The sequence below is a fragment of the Herpailurus yagouaroundi genome, unplaced genomic scaffold (assembly GCF_014898765.1).
Source record: "Herpailurus yagouaroundi ecotype Mexico unplaced genomic scaffold, PumYag 162, whole genome shotgun sequence".
In the NCBI taxonomy this organism is placed as follows: Eukaryota; Metazoa; Chordata; class Mammalia; order Carnivora; family Felidae; genus Herpailurus; species Herpailurus yagouaroundi.
Genome location: NW_024412403.1, coordinates 9,254,585 through 9,270,700, shown reverse-complemented (window position 1 = coordinate 9,270,700; position 16,116 = coordinate 9,254,585). Strand labels below are relative to the sequence as shown.

Genomic DNA, 16,116 nt, shown 5'->3' with positions numbered 1-16,116 from the left:
TTTTTCCAATACTCAAAGAACACCTATTGAAAGATAAAGTATAGAAAGATGGGCAAAAGAAATGAACGGGGGGTTCTACACACACGAAAAAACAATTGGCTTTAACACATGTCAAATAATGTCCAAACTTACAATATAAGGAAAAACTTAAAATTGCTCTGAAATATTATTCACTGACCGTTTCAGCAGATATTAGTATTAGGGGAAAACAGGATCCCTTCTACAAATAAGGAATATAAATTAGTACAAGCTCTTTGGAGGAAATTTGTCAATTTCTATCAAAACTATGATTGGGTGTATCTTTTGACCCAACAATCCTACTTTTGGGAATTTTTCTGATATACATGTATAACTTACATAAAAATTATTCACCGTAGTCTTATTGATAATAACAAAACTTTGGAGACAACCTTTGCCCACCAGCACAAGGAAGGATTGGCTAAAGAAATTACAATACATCAATAAAATGGGATGTTATTGAGGAATCCAGCTGGCTCAGTCAGTAGGACATGTAACTCTTGATCTTAGGGTCAATGAGTTCGATCCCCATGTGGGGCATAGAGATTACTTAAAAAAAAAAATGTTAGGAAGTTGCAAAATAACATGAGGAAGTTCTTTAGGCTGTTTTGGAAGGATCTACAAAATATACTGTTCAGTGTAAAAGTCAAGGTGCATATCTGTATAGGTTTGTGAAAGCAACCAGATTTCACATTGTATTTATTAAATCAGGGAGAGATTTTATTTGACAAATATTCTAACTCCTGTATGGACTTTAAACAGTTCTCTTTCCTTGACCTAGTCCATTTTCCTTTTTTTTTTTTTTAAATTTTTTTTCAACGTTTATTTATTTTTGGGACAGAGAGAGACAGAGCATGAACGGGGGAGGGGCAGAGAGAGAGGGAGACACAGAATCGGAAACAGGCTCCAGGCTCTGAGCCATCAGCCCAGAGCCCGACGCGGGGCTCGAACTCACGGACCGCAAGATCGTGACCTGGCTGAAGTCGGATGCTTAACCGACTGCGCCACCCAGGCGCCCCTAGTCCATTTTCCTTTGACTCAGTCCTACAAAAATACTGTAGGCTGGGTGGCTTAAACAACAAACATTCATTTCTCACGGTTCTGGAGGCTAAGAGTTCAAGGTCAAGGTACCTTCCTGGTTGTTCCTGCCTTGTCTTCACATTGCACAAGAGTTGAGAGAGCTCTGGCGGGTCTATTTTATTATAAGGGCACTAATATTCATGAGGGCTCCACCTTTGTGACATAATCACCTCTCAAAGGCTCCACCAAATACATTCATTGGGGGCTAGGATTTCAATGTATGAATTTGTGGGGGAGACAAACATTCAGTCTACAGCGCTCCCCAAATAAGATAGTTTTCTATCATTAAAAAAATCACATCAAACTCAGCTTTTTTTTTTAAATAAAGGTTTCCATGTAAGCTTGGATTTGATACAAGTACCAGAGGGGTGTGGTGGGGCATTTATTTCCCTGTAAAATCCCCTTTTATACCAATGTAGTGTAAGTTCAGCCTGTACGTGTTTGCCTCACATTTTTTTCGATATGAGTAAGCCTTGAGGATGTAGAATTCCACAGTGTGCTCAATTGTGTTTAAAAAAAAAAGGGGTGGGGAGGACAAGAATCTGTATATATAGGTAAGTACTTGCTTGCACATGAATATATTGTCTACGCTTGCAGTTGTCCTAACAAATTACCACAAATTTAGTGGCTTAAAATTACAGAAATTTCTTCTCTTCCAGTTCTGAAGGCCAGATGTCTGAAATAAGTTTCACTGAGCTGAAACCAAGCTGTCTGCAGGGCTTCATTCCCTCTGCAAACTCTGGGGGTTCTAGAATGGAGTGGCCTCACCTTTTCCAGCTTCTAGAGCTCATTCTTTGGCTCAAGACCCCTTCTTTTCAAAATCAGCAGTATAGCATCTTCAAGTCTCTCTCTGCTGCAGAGGCCAAATTACCTTCTGCGATTCCATCTCCCTCTGTCCCTGTCTTATATAACTTTTTCTTTTAAGTTTATTTATTTATTTTGAGAGAGAGAGAGAGTACGAGAGAGGTAGGAGCAGAGAGAGGGAAAGACCAGGATCTCAAGCAGGCTCCATGCTGCCAGCAGAGAGCCCGATCGATGCGGGGCTCAAACTCAGGAATCCTGTGAGATCATGACCTGAGCTGAAGTCAAAAGTCTGACACTTAACTGAGCCACCCAGGTTGCCCCTGTGTCTGTCTTACAAAGACCCTTGGGATTGCATCTAGGGCCCAACCACATAATCCAGGATAATCTCATCTCAAAATGTGCTGAACAGCATATGATCAAGAAGGGAAGTTGGAATAATAATAATAGTAATAAGTGAAGAAGTTGTCAGCCCTAGACTGACACAGCTCTATACTAGTAAATTAAAACTCTTTGGATTCCCACAAAACGATAGTTGAGACTCATCAAATTGATTTCACAAGTCACAAATGGGCCACGATTTATTTAACCAACACAGTCTTGAGATCGTAAGTTCAAGAGAGGAAACCTTGGCTATTTTGTTCACCACGGCATCCTTAGAGCTCTGACGTTGACAGTTGACAGATATGAAGAAGGCTCTCAATAAAGAGTTAATAAGAAAGCCTGTTACATAACAATCTTAAAGCTGGAGGGAACTGAGAAATTATCCAGTGCAGGGCATTACAAAGGGTAGTAACTAGCACCCTGATTTAGGCGATTCACATTATGTCATTTGCCCAATGAGTGAGTGGCAAGGGTGACAACAGAACTTTTTTTTTTTTAACATTTCCTCGTACATTCAGATCTTCCTCTACTTACAATGGAGCTACCTCTCAATAAACCCATTGTAAGTTGAAAATATAGTAGGGTGGGGGCGCCTGGGTGGCTCAGTCGGTTAGGTGTCCGACTCTAGATTTCAGCGCAGGTTGTGATCTCGAGGTCATGAGATTGAGATGCTCACTGAGCCCGGAGCCTGCTTGGGGTTCTCTCCCTCCCTCTCTCTCTCTGCCCCTCCCCTGCTCGCACTCTCTCTCAAAATAAATAAACATTAAAAAAAAAAATCGTAGGTTGAAAATGCGTTTAATAAACCTAAACATATCGAACATCAGAGCTTAGTGTAGCTTCACCTTAAATGTGTTCAGAACACTTACGCCAGCCCACGGTTGGACAAAATCATCTAATACAGGGCCTATTTTATAAGGAAGTGTTGGATATCTCTTTAAATACTGTACTGAAAGTGAAAAACAGCCTGGTCCTATGGGTTGCAATTGTTGTTAAGTGTGTGGGTTGTTTATTCTGATAGCATGGCTGATTGGGAACTACAGCTTGCTGCTACCCAGCATCATGAGGGAAGACCAAACCGGATATCGCTAGCTCGGTGTTGACCTTAAAAATAAAATAAAAACTGCCAGTTGTTTTACTGGCAAAATTGGGCTTATTTAAGAATAAAAGAGGGGCACCTGGGTGGCGCAGTCGGTTAAGCATCCGACTTCAGCCAGGTCACGATCTCGCGGTCCGTGAGTTCGAGCCCCGCGTCGGGCTCTGGGCTGGTGGCTCGGAGCCTGGAGCCTGTTTCCGATTCTGTGTCTCCCTCTCTCTCTGCCCCTCCCCCGTTCATGCTCTGTCTCTCTCTGTCCCAAAAATAAATAAAAACGTTGAAAAAAAAATTTAAAAACGCAATAGGTGGGAAGCGGGTGGGAGAAATGGGATAACTTTTTTTTTTTTTTAGTTGAAAAAAAAGTTAGGGGCGCCTGGGTGGCTCAGTCGGTTGAGCATCAGACTTTGGCTGAGGTCAGGATCTCACAGCTTGTGAGCTTTGCCATCAGGCTCTGCGCTGACAGCTTGAAGCCTGGAGCCTGCTTCGTATTCTGTGTCTCCCTCTCTGTCCCTCCCCACTCAACGCTCTGTCTCTCCCTCAAATAAACATTAAACAATTTTTTGAAAAAAATTCGAAAAAATTAAGCGAAACAAAAACAAGTGTTGGAGACCTGACAGGTGCTTAAACTTACCCCAAATCAGCACAAAGACATAAAAGGAAAGACAAAAAGCAAAAAACCTAAATGGATATTAAAAACAAAACAAACAAAACCGTTTCCATCCTCTCTTTACCTGCAATATGTAACAAACAACCCTATACTTCTTCATTTCTCTATCTTCCTCACTCAGCCCGGTGCCCGGCTCCAAGCCGACACCGAATAAATGTGCATGCGAGAAAGAACTCTTTTCATAAGGATGAAGGATGATAATTTCCAGGACAACTCCAGTATGCACAAAATCTACATTTCGTTAACAAGGTTTCAAATCACACGGACACAGGTGAGCATGGGATGGCTTTTTTGGCGCAATTCACGTCCAGCCAGCTCAGGCGCCTGGAGCGCACTTCTCCGGGCCCCGGCACACGTCGCTGTAAGATTCGAATTCCAGACCCTCAGGTCTCCAGGTCCGGTTAACGCAGCGACCCGTTCGCGCCCGCCCGTCTCACGCATGCGCCCTACCCCTGCAGGGCCGGGCGCTGCGAGCCCAGTTCTTGGTTTAAACCAGCCTCAATTTACCTTCCCCACAGCTCTCCGTACCACGGCGCCCGAGGCGGAAGTGGGTGGGCGGGGCGGCCGCGCGCCCCGCCCCGGAAGTGGGTGGGCCCAGCAGGCCGTGCAGTCTTCCCGGCCGCCTCCCAGTCGGGTTGCGGCCGAGGCCGGTCCTGGCTTTGTAGCTCGCTCAAGATGGCGGCGCAGCCACCCAGCGGGATCCGCCTCAGCGCGGTGAGCAGCCGCGAGGGGTGGAGCGGGCCGTGTCCCAGGAGGGCGGGCAGGCGGGCAAGCGAGGGGGGGCAGGCAGTGGGCGGTGGCGACTTGTCGGCGCGGCGGTTGGGGCCGCGGCGGGGCCGGGGGAGGGGGCGGCCATCTCGCTCCCGTCGGCGGAGCCGCTCGGCGGCGGGCAGGGTCGGGCGGCGCGGGCCGGGCTGCGTTCCGTTTCCTCCGCGATAGGTTTCTGTTTTGCCTTCGCGGCTTCGGGGCGGGCCGGGGCCGCGGCCCCTCCTCCCGGCTCCCTCCTGGCTGCCTCGCAGCTGTCGTCCGAGGGCGAGGCCTCTGTGGTCGGGTCGCCCGCCCCTCGGACAGCGGGGCCCCTGACCCTTCCTGGCCTGCGGACCCGGGGGGCCCCCCGGGGGGGGGGGGGGGGGGAGCGGCAGCGGCAGATCGCGGCCCGAAATGCCAGGCGGCCTTGACCTCTAGGCTGTGGGATGGGGTGAAGCGAGCCGGAACGAGTCTTTCTGATTCGTTCACATTCCTGCCTCTTCCCTCCAGTTAAGCCCTCGGGCCCAAATCCCCAGGTCACTGGGCTCTCCCGTTTCCTGTAGCCTCTCGGTCGTGTCTGTTTCGGGGCGTTCTTGGAAATCCTCCAGTATTTCTCGTATCTAGTAGTCCTAAGTCGTAGGGAGCGGTCACACACTAGAATTAACATTTCACCTCCTAAAATGTGGGCGTGGCTTCTCTGCCTGATTATCCTTAAAAAGTTGGTGTTGATATGCGAAAGTGTACCTCCTCTTTTGAGGTTGGTGACTCTTGCCAGAGAGTGTCTACCTTAGTCTCGTTAAATTGAACAATCGGGTGGTAATACCATTGCTTTAAAAATGGTGCATTGCCCTGTGACTTTTTTAGATTTATCCAGATTCTTACCCACACCTGGTATTGTTGGACTTTAACAGTTTTTCCTGTGTGACGAGTGTGAAATGTACGTGGGTTTACTTTACATTTCCTTGACTGTGAAGTTAAAAGTTATTAACATTTTACTCCTTAAAAAAAAAAAAAAACAAACCTATTTGTGGGACGCCTGTGTGGCTCAGTTGGTTAAGTGTCCGACTTCAGCTCGGGTCGATCTCCCGGTTTGTGAGTTACAGCCCCGCCTTGGGCTCTATGCTGACAGCTCAGAGCCTGGAGCCTGCTTCTGATTCTGGTCTCTCTCTGTCCCCCGCCCCCCCGTACTCAAGCGCGCTGGGGTGTCTCTCTCTCTCTCTCTCAAAAATGAAGGAAACATTACAAAAAATAACCTATTCGTATCCTTTGTCCATTTTTCTGTTCTCTTTTAGAGAAATTTTTATTGATCTATAAGCATTCTTTACCCATACTGAATAAAGGTCCTTTGGTTACATAACTGGCTTATTGAATGAGATAGTATTTAGTAGTTTGAATATGGAGAAAACTTTATTCTTCTTACGTCTGGCTTTAAATATTACTTGCTAATGGTTCTTTTCCATGCCCGAGTGGATCTGGGCAGATAACACACTCCCGTTAGCCTCAGGTATTGTAAAGTGTGACCTCATCTAATTTAAAATCTCTTATTCAGTTTAATGCCTGGCCCTTCCCCTTCCCAGATTGGGCCACATTCTGGACCAGAATCGTGTAGAGGGGAAAGGGAGTGAACTGGTTGGGTCCTGTTTCTACACTTGGATTCTCTTTTCTTTCCCTGGCCCCTGCAATGTCTCAGGCTCTTTAAGATTGAGGTGATAAAGGGAGCAAAGACAAAGGTCAAAACAGGGTTAAGAGACCGGTAGTGTTGTTAGTTGGCTGTCTGGGTGAAACAGCTGTCCCTGTGCTAAATCTTTCTTTTGTGGGTAATATGGGCTGTTTTGAACCCCATTGACAGAAGTCTCCCATCTGCAGCTTCTGGACTGTATCTCCACCCATCTTCTTGCTTTAGGACAGGAATTGGCAAACTACAGCTCATGGGCCAAATCCAGCCTGCCACCTGTTTTTGTGTGACCCACAAGCTAAGAATGATCCTTAAACAGTTGGAAAAAAATCAAAGAATATTTTGTGACAGAAAAATTATGTGACATAGACATTTCAGTTTCCATAAAGTTTCATTGGAATATAGTCCTGCTCATTGTTTGCATATAGCTCTCAAATGTTTCATTAGGGGAGTCTCGGAATTAATGAGTTTATGCATTTGTCAAAATCGTAGAACCTAAGGCACAGAGGTGAACCATAATTATACAATTTTTTTTTTTTTTTTAATTTTGGAGGGTGAGAGATCTTAGAATGGACTGCAGAGTGACGAAAACACTTAAATTGTTGCTTTTTGCTTCCATATTTCTAAGTAAAAATGCGGGTACCATTTTGTTATTTTCCAGTAGTCTGCTATGGAGTTAACTGACATGTGCACACTCTTCACCTCTTCCCATCCTTCCAATGCATGTATCTCTCTTTTTTGTTGAATTACTGTCTGATTTATCACTCTTACCACAATTCACAAGTGAGCCAAACAGGACTATGATTGCATTTCCTTTGCTGTACAGCTTTTTGTTTTTCTGAAGTTAATAATTGTATTTTGTTCGCTTAGATTTGGTCTGTACTGATCACTCTTTCATCCAAACTTTCACAGACCTAGAAAATCTTTTCCAGATGTGTTCAAGCACACCCAATATTTTGTCAGTTTTGTTGACTCACTTGTGTTTTGGGGACTTCCCTTTATCATTTTTCTGGAAATTTCCTTCCCCTTTTTGTTGGGTCCCCATTCCACATATTCCTCTTTCAGGGTTTACTCCCTTGGCAGGGACAACAGGTCAGTGACTGAGAGCATGGGCCCTGGACCCCACTTGCCTGGGTTCAATCCTGACACCTGGATGTGTAACCTTGGCAAGTTACTTGCTCTCTACGCCTGAGTTTCCAGTCTGAAGGATGGGCATAATTTATCCACTTCAAAGGGTGGTTTTAAACAGTAAAGGAGTAAATACATATAAAAGGCCTGTGCATATAGTAAGCACTCCGTAAATACTTGCTATTTTTGTTCCTGGTAGTGGCAGAGCCCATCCATCCTTCCAAAAACAGGTATACCTTCTTGAAAGCAGAGTACACGAGAAGAAATTTTCTGTCATTTCTTGGAAATACATTGCTTTCTCTTTACATATCATTTAGCTGGGTTTGTAATTCTAAGTTACAAATGATTCTCTCAGAATTTTAAAGGCATGCTTTATTGTGATAGAGTTCTGTGCATTGTATTGGGCACTCAGGCTAGAAACTCAAGTCCTTCATAATCAGGAAAGTGTTCTCATTTATTTGACAAATTTCATCCCTCTGGTTTTCTGTTCTCTGTTGTCTCTTGTTTTCCTTTTCACTGTTTTTTCTTTCTTTTCTGTGAGATTTTCTCCATTTGTTCTTTTACCTTTCTCTTACCATTTGTTTATTATAAACACTATCTTACTCTCTGAATGTCTTTTTAAAGTCTCCCTGGACAAAGCATTTGCTGTTGCTGGGCATATTGATCATAGTATTTTTGTGAAGTTTTTGTTTTGTTTTGCTCACTGCTTTGCCGCTACTTTGTTCCTTTTTCTGCGTGTTTTTGATTTCTAATTTTACACATTCTCAAATGTCCGGAGGTGGTTAACCTGCTTACATTTCCAAGTGAGACACTAAAAGCTGACTGGAAGATGTTCATACATGAGTAGAGCCCCTTTGGTGGGCTTCAGTGTTGGGTGATCAGGCAGGAAGGAATCGGTTATATTTTGTTGGGGGCACCCTATGTCAGTATTTGTAAGACCGTAAAGAGTGGAAGTGTTAGAAAATATGTTTGTTAAAAATAACTTAAACATTTGTGATGAGCACTAGGCGTTCTATGGAAGTGTTGAATCAACTATATTGCGCATCTGAAACTTATATTAACGCTGTACGTTAACTGGAATTTAAATAAAAGCTTAACAAAATATAAAATAAACATTATTAAGAGTTTTTAAAAAGTGGGAACAACAAAAATAAGATGCTATCCAGAAGGGCTTGGCACAACGTGTAAAAGAACCAAATGGAGCTTTTAGACATTATTCTGTTTTCTAGAGAGGAATTTTGCATCTAGTCTCTTGCCATGGCATATATAATTGTGGTTGGTAGCTCATCTGAAAGCTCAGCTAGGAAAAGGAGGCGTGTCACATTGTTCAGTGTGCTGACTTGGTATTTATCTCTTTGTTTATTTGGCAAAATACACTTCACATAAAATTTACCATCCTAATCATTTTTAAGTGTACAAGTTAGTAGTGTTACCTACATTCACATCGTGGGGCACCTGGGTGGCTCAGTCGGTTCAGCGTCCGACTTCAGCTCAGATCATGATCTCAGGGCTCGTCAGTTCCAGCCCCGCATCGGGCTTTCTGCTGTCAGCGCAGAGCCCGCTTTGGATCCTCAGTCTCCCTTTCTCTCTGCCCCTCCCCACCACATGCATGCACGTGCAGGTGCGTATGCGCTCTCTCTCTCTCTCTCTCTCTCTCAAAAATAAACATTTAAAAAAAAATCTTCAGATACATTCACTTTGTTGTACAGTCTCCAGAACTCTTTTTATCTTGCAGAACTTAAACTCTGTACCCATTAAAAAATAATTCTCCATTTCCCTTCCCATAGCCCCTAGCAACCACCATTCTACTATCTGTGAATTTGACTCCTGTAGGTATCTCATATAAGTATAGTCATGAATTATTTGCCTTTTTGTGACTGGTTTATTTCACTTAGCATAATGTCCTCAAGGTGGTTAGCTGTAGCATGTGTCAAGGTATCTTTTTGAGGCTGAAAAATATTCCCTTGTATGAATATACCACATTTTGTTTATCCATTCGTTGATGGATATTTATGTTGCTTCCACCTTTTGGCTGTTGTGAATAATGCTGCTATAAACACGGGTGTACAAATAATCTCTTCAAGATCCTGCTTTCATTTATTTTCAGTATATACCCAGCGGTGGAATTGCTGGATCATGACAATTCTATGTTTACTTTTATAATACGATCCTGGGGCACCTGGGTGGCTCAGTCAGTTGAGTGTCCAACTTCGGCTCAGGTCATGATCTCACGGTGCATGAGGTCGAGCCCCATGCACAACTTGTAAAAGAACCAAATGGAGCTTTTAGAAATTATTCTATTTTCTAGAGAGGAATTTTGCATCTAGTGCATCCGTGCTGACCGCTCAGAGCCTGGAGCTTGCTTCTCATTCTCTCTCTGTCTCCCTCTCTCCCTGTCCTTTCCCTGCTTATGCTCTGTCTCTCTCTCTCTCTCTCTCTCTCTCTCTCTCTCTCTCTCTCTCTGTCTCTCTCAAAAATAAATAAACATTAAAAAAATTTTTTTATAATACCGTCCTAATGAGCGTGAGGTGGTATCTCATGGTGCTTTTGATTTGTATTTCCCTAATGATTAGTGATGTTGAGCATCTTTTCTTGTATTTAGTGGCCATTTGTGTACCATCCATGGAGAAATATCCAGGTCCTTTGTCAACTATTTAGGATTTTAGTCCTTTTGGTGTTGATTTGTGTAGGAGTTCTTTATGTGTTCTGGATGTTAACCTTGTACCACATACTTGCAGATTTTTTCCCATTCCATAGATTTTTCATTTTGTTGGTTGTATCCTTTAATGTGCAGAAGTTTTAAATTCTGATACAGTACAATTGATTTTTTTGTTTCCTGTGCTTTTGGTGTCCTATCCAAGATCCAAATCCAGTGTCCTGAAACTCTTCCCCTGTGCTTTCTTCTAAGAATTTTATAGTTTTAACTCTTTATGTTAGATCTTTGATCCATTTTAATTCCCCCCCCACCCCCCCCCCCCCGTATGATGTGAGGTAACGTGCAACTTGATTCTTTTGTGTGTAGATATCTAGCTTTCCCAGCACTGTTTATTGAAAAGACTGTCCCTTCCCCATTGAGTGGTCTTTACACGCTTGTGGAAGACCATTTGGCCATATATGTGAGGATTTTTTTTCTGGGCTGTCTGCTGACTTGCCTTTAACCCACCTATGTTCGTTGTCTCTGAGCTGCCATCATCACTTGTTCCAGAAAACAGACTGCCCGCTTTCTGCTGGGTTGCTTAGAGTAGTTGCAGGATGAAAGAAGGAACGGGGGTGGGGAGTGGGGGGAGTCTTTACTGTTTCTTATTCTCCATCTCTTTCTTTTTCTTCTATGTTTGTTTATTTTGAGAGAGAGAGAGAGAGAGGCCGTGCACAAGCAGGGGAGGGGCAGAGAGAGATAATCTCAAGCAGGCTCCGCACTGTCAGCACAGAGCCAGCCCACAATTGGGCTCCAACCCATGAACCGTGAGATCATGACTTGAGCCAAAGTCAGACGGTTAACTGACTGAGCCACCCAGGCGCCCCAAACCTGTCTTGTTTTCATACAGCCTCTGGTACCTTTGACTTCAGAGCCACAAAAGTCTAATTCCTGAGGCTTTCTGGAGTTCTGCCAAGGTTCCTTCCTGGTCTGCTTCTTGTTTTATTTCCCCTCTCCTATAGGTTTCAGACTTCGCTCTTTACAGGCTATTAAATCAGTTGTCATTATCCAAACCACGGACTATTCTATGTACTATTATCCATCATTTCTCTGATTGTTTTTGTTCTTCTGGGTTTATTCCCTTTTTTCCTCCCTTCATTACAGAGCAATTTCAGTTGGGAGCCTAAGTGAACACTCTATGTGTTCAGGCTTCCAAAAAGTTTTATATATTTAACTGATTTTTTAAATTTGTGACTATTTGTTGATGCTAATTTTTTTTTAATTTTTTTTTCAACGTTTTTTATTTATTTTTTTTGGGACAGAGAGAGACAGAGCATGAACGGGGGAGGGGCAGAGAGAGAGGGAGACACAGAATCGGAAACAGGCTCCAGGCTCCGAGCCATCAGCCCAGAGCCTGACGCGGGGCTCGAACTCACGGACCGCGAGATCGTGACCTGGCTGAAGTCGGACGCTTAACCGACTGCGCCACCCAGGCGCCCCGATGCTAATTTTTTTTAACGTTTATTTATTTTTGAGAGAGAGAGAGAGAGAGAGAGAGACAGGGTGCGAGTGGGGGGAGGGCAGAGAGACAGGGAGACAGAATCCGAAGCAGGCTCTAGGCTCCGAGCTGTCAGCACAGAGCCCGACGAGGGGCTTGAACTCCCAAAACGCGAGATTATGACTTGTGCCAAAGACTGACACTTAAGGACTGAGCCACCCAAGCGCCCTAATTCTAAAAGTTATATTGATTCTTTAAAAAATCTGTGTGGTCTTGAGAGCATCTTGGTTTTTTGTGCGTGTTTCCTACTGTTTGGGGGTGGGGGTGATGTCTAGTACTAGCATATCTTGCCTGCTAACATTTTCTCCTGGTGGATTGTTCCCTTAAATGTTATTTTAGATTGTGTACTCAAAATATTCCCCTAAATAATGACGTAGGGAATCGTGTGCTGTCAGATTGAGGCTGTGTCTCCATAGTGGTTCTGCAGGTTATATAAATTGAAACACTTAACCCAAGCGAAGGCATGCCTCTTTTTACAGAACTTCGTGTTACACTTTTTTTTTTTTTTTGATCCAAACAGACAAGCTTCCCATTAAGCAGATTCCCACCCCTCCTCTGCTAATGGAGGGGAAGAGGAGTGGGGAGAGGGGCATTTACTTCCAAATCTATCTCTGAGTCACAATTAAAACCAAAACCTTTGTATTCCAGTCATTCATTGCATCCTCATTATCAAATCTTATTTTTAATTCCTTCCTTACTTGAGGCCATTAAGGATTTTCCTCATTTTTATTTTTATATGAGCTCAGTTGTGTCGTTAAGGAACACTTAACTTTTTTTTAAAGAACTCACACAGTGCTTACTATGTTTCTGTTGGTCTCATGAGCGTTTTACAAAGTTACTTAATATTCTTAACAGCCTGGTAAGCTGATATGATTGTCATCCTCATTATTATAGATGACAGAATTTGAGGCACAGAGGTTAAGCTTCTTGCCCAAGATCACACACCTAGTTAAGCATACTCTGTTCTACGTGTCAGCGCGCGTGTGCGTGTGCGTGTGTGTGCGTGTGCGTGTGTGTGTGTGCGCGCGTGCGTCTATCTATTACTGCTTTGGCTGCCCCAGGGTGTTTTTCCCCCCCTCCTAGCTAATGACATGTTCTCAACATAGAGTTGAGAATTAAGAATAGGTGAGGGGCGCCTGGCTGGCTCAGTTGGTTACGCATCTGACTCTTCATTTTGGCTCAGGTCACCATCTCATAGTTTGAGCTTCGTGTTGGGCTGTGTGCTGACAGTGCAGAGCCTGCTTGGGATTCTCTCTCTCCCTATCCCTCCTTCCCTTCCCCCACCTGCATATTTGCTGTCTCTCTCCCTCTCTCTCAAAATAAATAAATAAACATTAAAAAAAATTTTTTAAAGAATAGCTGAAAATAATTGCTTATGTTTAGAGATCCAGAAAGCCACTGTTTGCTATTCATTATTTCTTACTGAAATAATGCCGCCTTTGCTTTGCTCTCCTGGGATTCTTGCTCAAGAACGATGTGTGCTGTGTCAGTTTGGAACTGATGTGTAGGCTGAAGACATTACATGAAAATTGACATTACCACTATCACATTCTGTTCAATACATCTAAAATTCAAAATGTACCATTTCTAACTCCAGACTTCACGTCTAACAGAATGTATAAAATAGAGCAAAGATAAATGCTCTAAGGGATTTTGGTGGTTAATTAATCCTCTCCTTTGGTAGTGGTTTCACACTCTAAAGCCCTGCCCCTTTATAAAATTAGAACAGGTGGGGACTGTACCATTCTTCTGTAACTGGTAGCCTGGTAATTGCTCAGGGGGAGGGGCTGGGATGTGAAGAGCCTCCTGATGGCTGGTCCTGGCACGGTCCTCAGGTAGATTAATTTGAGAAAAGGTCTCTTGTGCAGGGTGAAGATCTGGAAATTGATTTTTATTAAAAACTCATTGTAATGTATGCTGTAGAAAGTCTGAGTTACTTGCATTCCACATTACATGAATGTGTGCCCTGTTCCCGTCTGAAGACTGCTCTTCTACAGAATTTCATTTCTCACATGTGTACTTCAGGCTGATGGTGAATGAATGCTTGGGGATTGTTTAAAGTCTAGTGCAGATAGAGGAAAAGTCGACCTCTTTCTGACACCTTGTGGCGGCAGCTGAACACTGCAAACACAGCTGGTTTGATGTATAATCTCATCCCATTTCCAGAGCTCTTCATCTTAAATAAAGTGTCCACTCTCTTTTTTTCCTTTAAATGTGAGCTGATCTGTTTAAAAGGAACATAAAATACCCATTGCGTGGAAATTCTCTGCATATTGAAATTTTCCAGCCTCGGCCTTTCAAAGCTGCTTGTACATTTTTATACATTTGATATCTGTATTTCTAAGGAATTTTGGAGAATCCTCTGTAGCATGAGGTTGATTGGTGTAGTCTTCTATACTGTATTACTGTGAATAAAATCAGACCTAAAAATCCTTGGAAATCAGTAACGTTTGTTTCACTTGAACTTCTTTTGACATTCTGTAAAAATGGTTGATAAATGTATATTACTCCACTCCTGCAGTTTTAACTGTAATGAACTTGGAGTAAATAATAAGGTATCAAATATTGATTTTCCAAAAGACCACTAGAAAAGCCTGTTGATTAATATGTGAAGTTTATTAAAAAAATTTTTTTTATTACATTTATTTATTTTTGAGAGACAGAGTGAGACAGAGCACAAGTGAGGTAGGGGCAGAGAGAGAAGGAGACACAGAATCCAAAGCAGCCTCCAGGCTCTGAGCAAGCGTTCAGCACAGAGCTGGATGCAGGGCTCGAACCCACGAACCGTGGGATCATGACCTGAGCCGAAGTCAGACACTTAACCGACTGAGCCACCCAGGTGCCCCTGTGAAGTTAAGTTTATTAAGCCTAACGCACTCAGGAGAAAACACCCCATTGGCAAGATCTTAGTTGTGTTTTCACAGTAATTTTGAGGTAAGTCTTGTAAGGGGGGTAACTTTCTGATTGGGCAGTTTATGATATCATAGCTTTGGAATGGTGGACCCGAGGAGGCAAGAGTTTTGAGGCAAGTCTTGATGAGTGAACTATTTAGTAGTTTCACACAGCCTTCCAAGAATCTTATTTCTCGGTTACATCTTCCACGTATATCCTGAAGCAAGCAGCTATAAGTTTTACTTGGTCCCAGAATTGTTTAATACAGGGACAGAAAATTATATTGGTTTCTGTCTCAAAAGTAAGACTTGAATTAATTTACATGAATCATTGGTTTGTTTCAGCTTTGCCCGAAGTTTTTACATACAAATTCTACTAGTCACACTTGGCCATTCAGTGCAGTTGCTGAATTAATAGGTATGTAAAATTGACATTTCATGTATAATCTGTTGCTTGTAAGTGAAGTTTTAAAAAACTTTTCATTGCAAAATAATATGCAAATGTGCTGTTTAATAAAACGGATGGATCTTGAATGATAACCATTGGTAAAGGTTATCTAGTATAACAGCTATTCAGATCAATGTCAAATTAATTGTTCCTCAACTTTCCCTGTATTAGTATTAAAATATTTTGCCAAATTCATAAAACATGTTGAAAGTAGTATAATTATGATTATAAAAGAAATTGATCTATTGCAAAAATGGGAATTGTGGATTTTAATCATTGGAAATATGTGTAACAATGGATTTTTCTGATGTTAGCAAGTAGGGGGATTAATGTTACGTTTGATTTGTGATAATAAGTTATTGTTTCCTCCAATAGAATGATTGGGTATAGAATTGTATTTTTTTTTTTTTTTTAACGTTTATTTATTTTTTTGGGACAGAGAGAGACAGAGCATGAACGGGGGAGGGGCAGAGAGAGAGGGAGACACAGAATCAGAAACAGGCTCCAGGCTCTGAGCCATCAGCCCAGAGCCCGACGCGGGGCTCGAACTCACGGACCGCGAGATCGTGACCTGGCTGAAGTCGGATGCTTAACCGACTGCGCCACCCAGGCGCCCCATAGAATTGTATTTTAATAGTGTTTTAATGAGCAGGAGAAAAGAGGCACGACTGGGATCACATTTGCATGATGGGTCATGATTTTTTCCTCTGGAAGATTCATGCAGGAGAGTGTTTTTCCTGAAGTGGCTGATTAAAAAGATTATTTTATTTTAATTGTAGGCTCCCTTATGGAAGGATAGTTTGGGAACCATTATTTGTGTTTAGTCCTAAAGATTTCAAAATACCTCAGAAAGTAATTTTAGTCAGGGATATTCTGGTGGAACTTAGTTTGAAAGCTGATGTTATTACTGCTTCTGTTGACATTTTTTTTCACCTTTCTTTCCTTTTCTTTCTTTCTTTCTTTCTTTCTTTCTTTCTTTCTTTCTTTCTTT

The 16,116-nt window shown here is 42.7% G+C and overlaps 1 protein-coding gene across 1 annotated transcript in view; it reads left to right on the top strand.

Moving 5' to 3' along the window:
• The first annotated feature begins 4,633 nt into the window (after positions 1-4,633).
• The window catches only part of MORC3 (MORC family CW-type zinc finger 3), a 43,090-nt gene continuing 31,607 nt past the window's right edge, over positions 4,634-16,116 (top strand). Inside the window, exons 1-2 of the mRNA XM_040483959.1 lie at positions 4,634-4,757; positions 15,023-15,095. Coding sequence (XP_040339893.1) covers positions 4,719-4,757; positions 15,023-15,095 — 112 coding nt within the window. The 5' untranslated portion in view covers positions 4,634-4,718. The remainder of the gene's footprint in view (positions 4,758-15,022; positions 15,096-16,116) is intronic.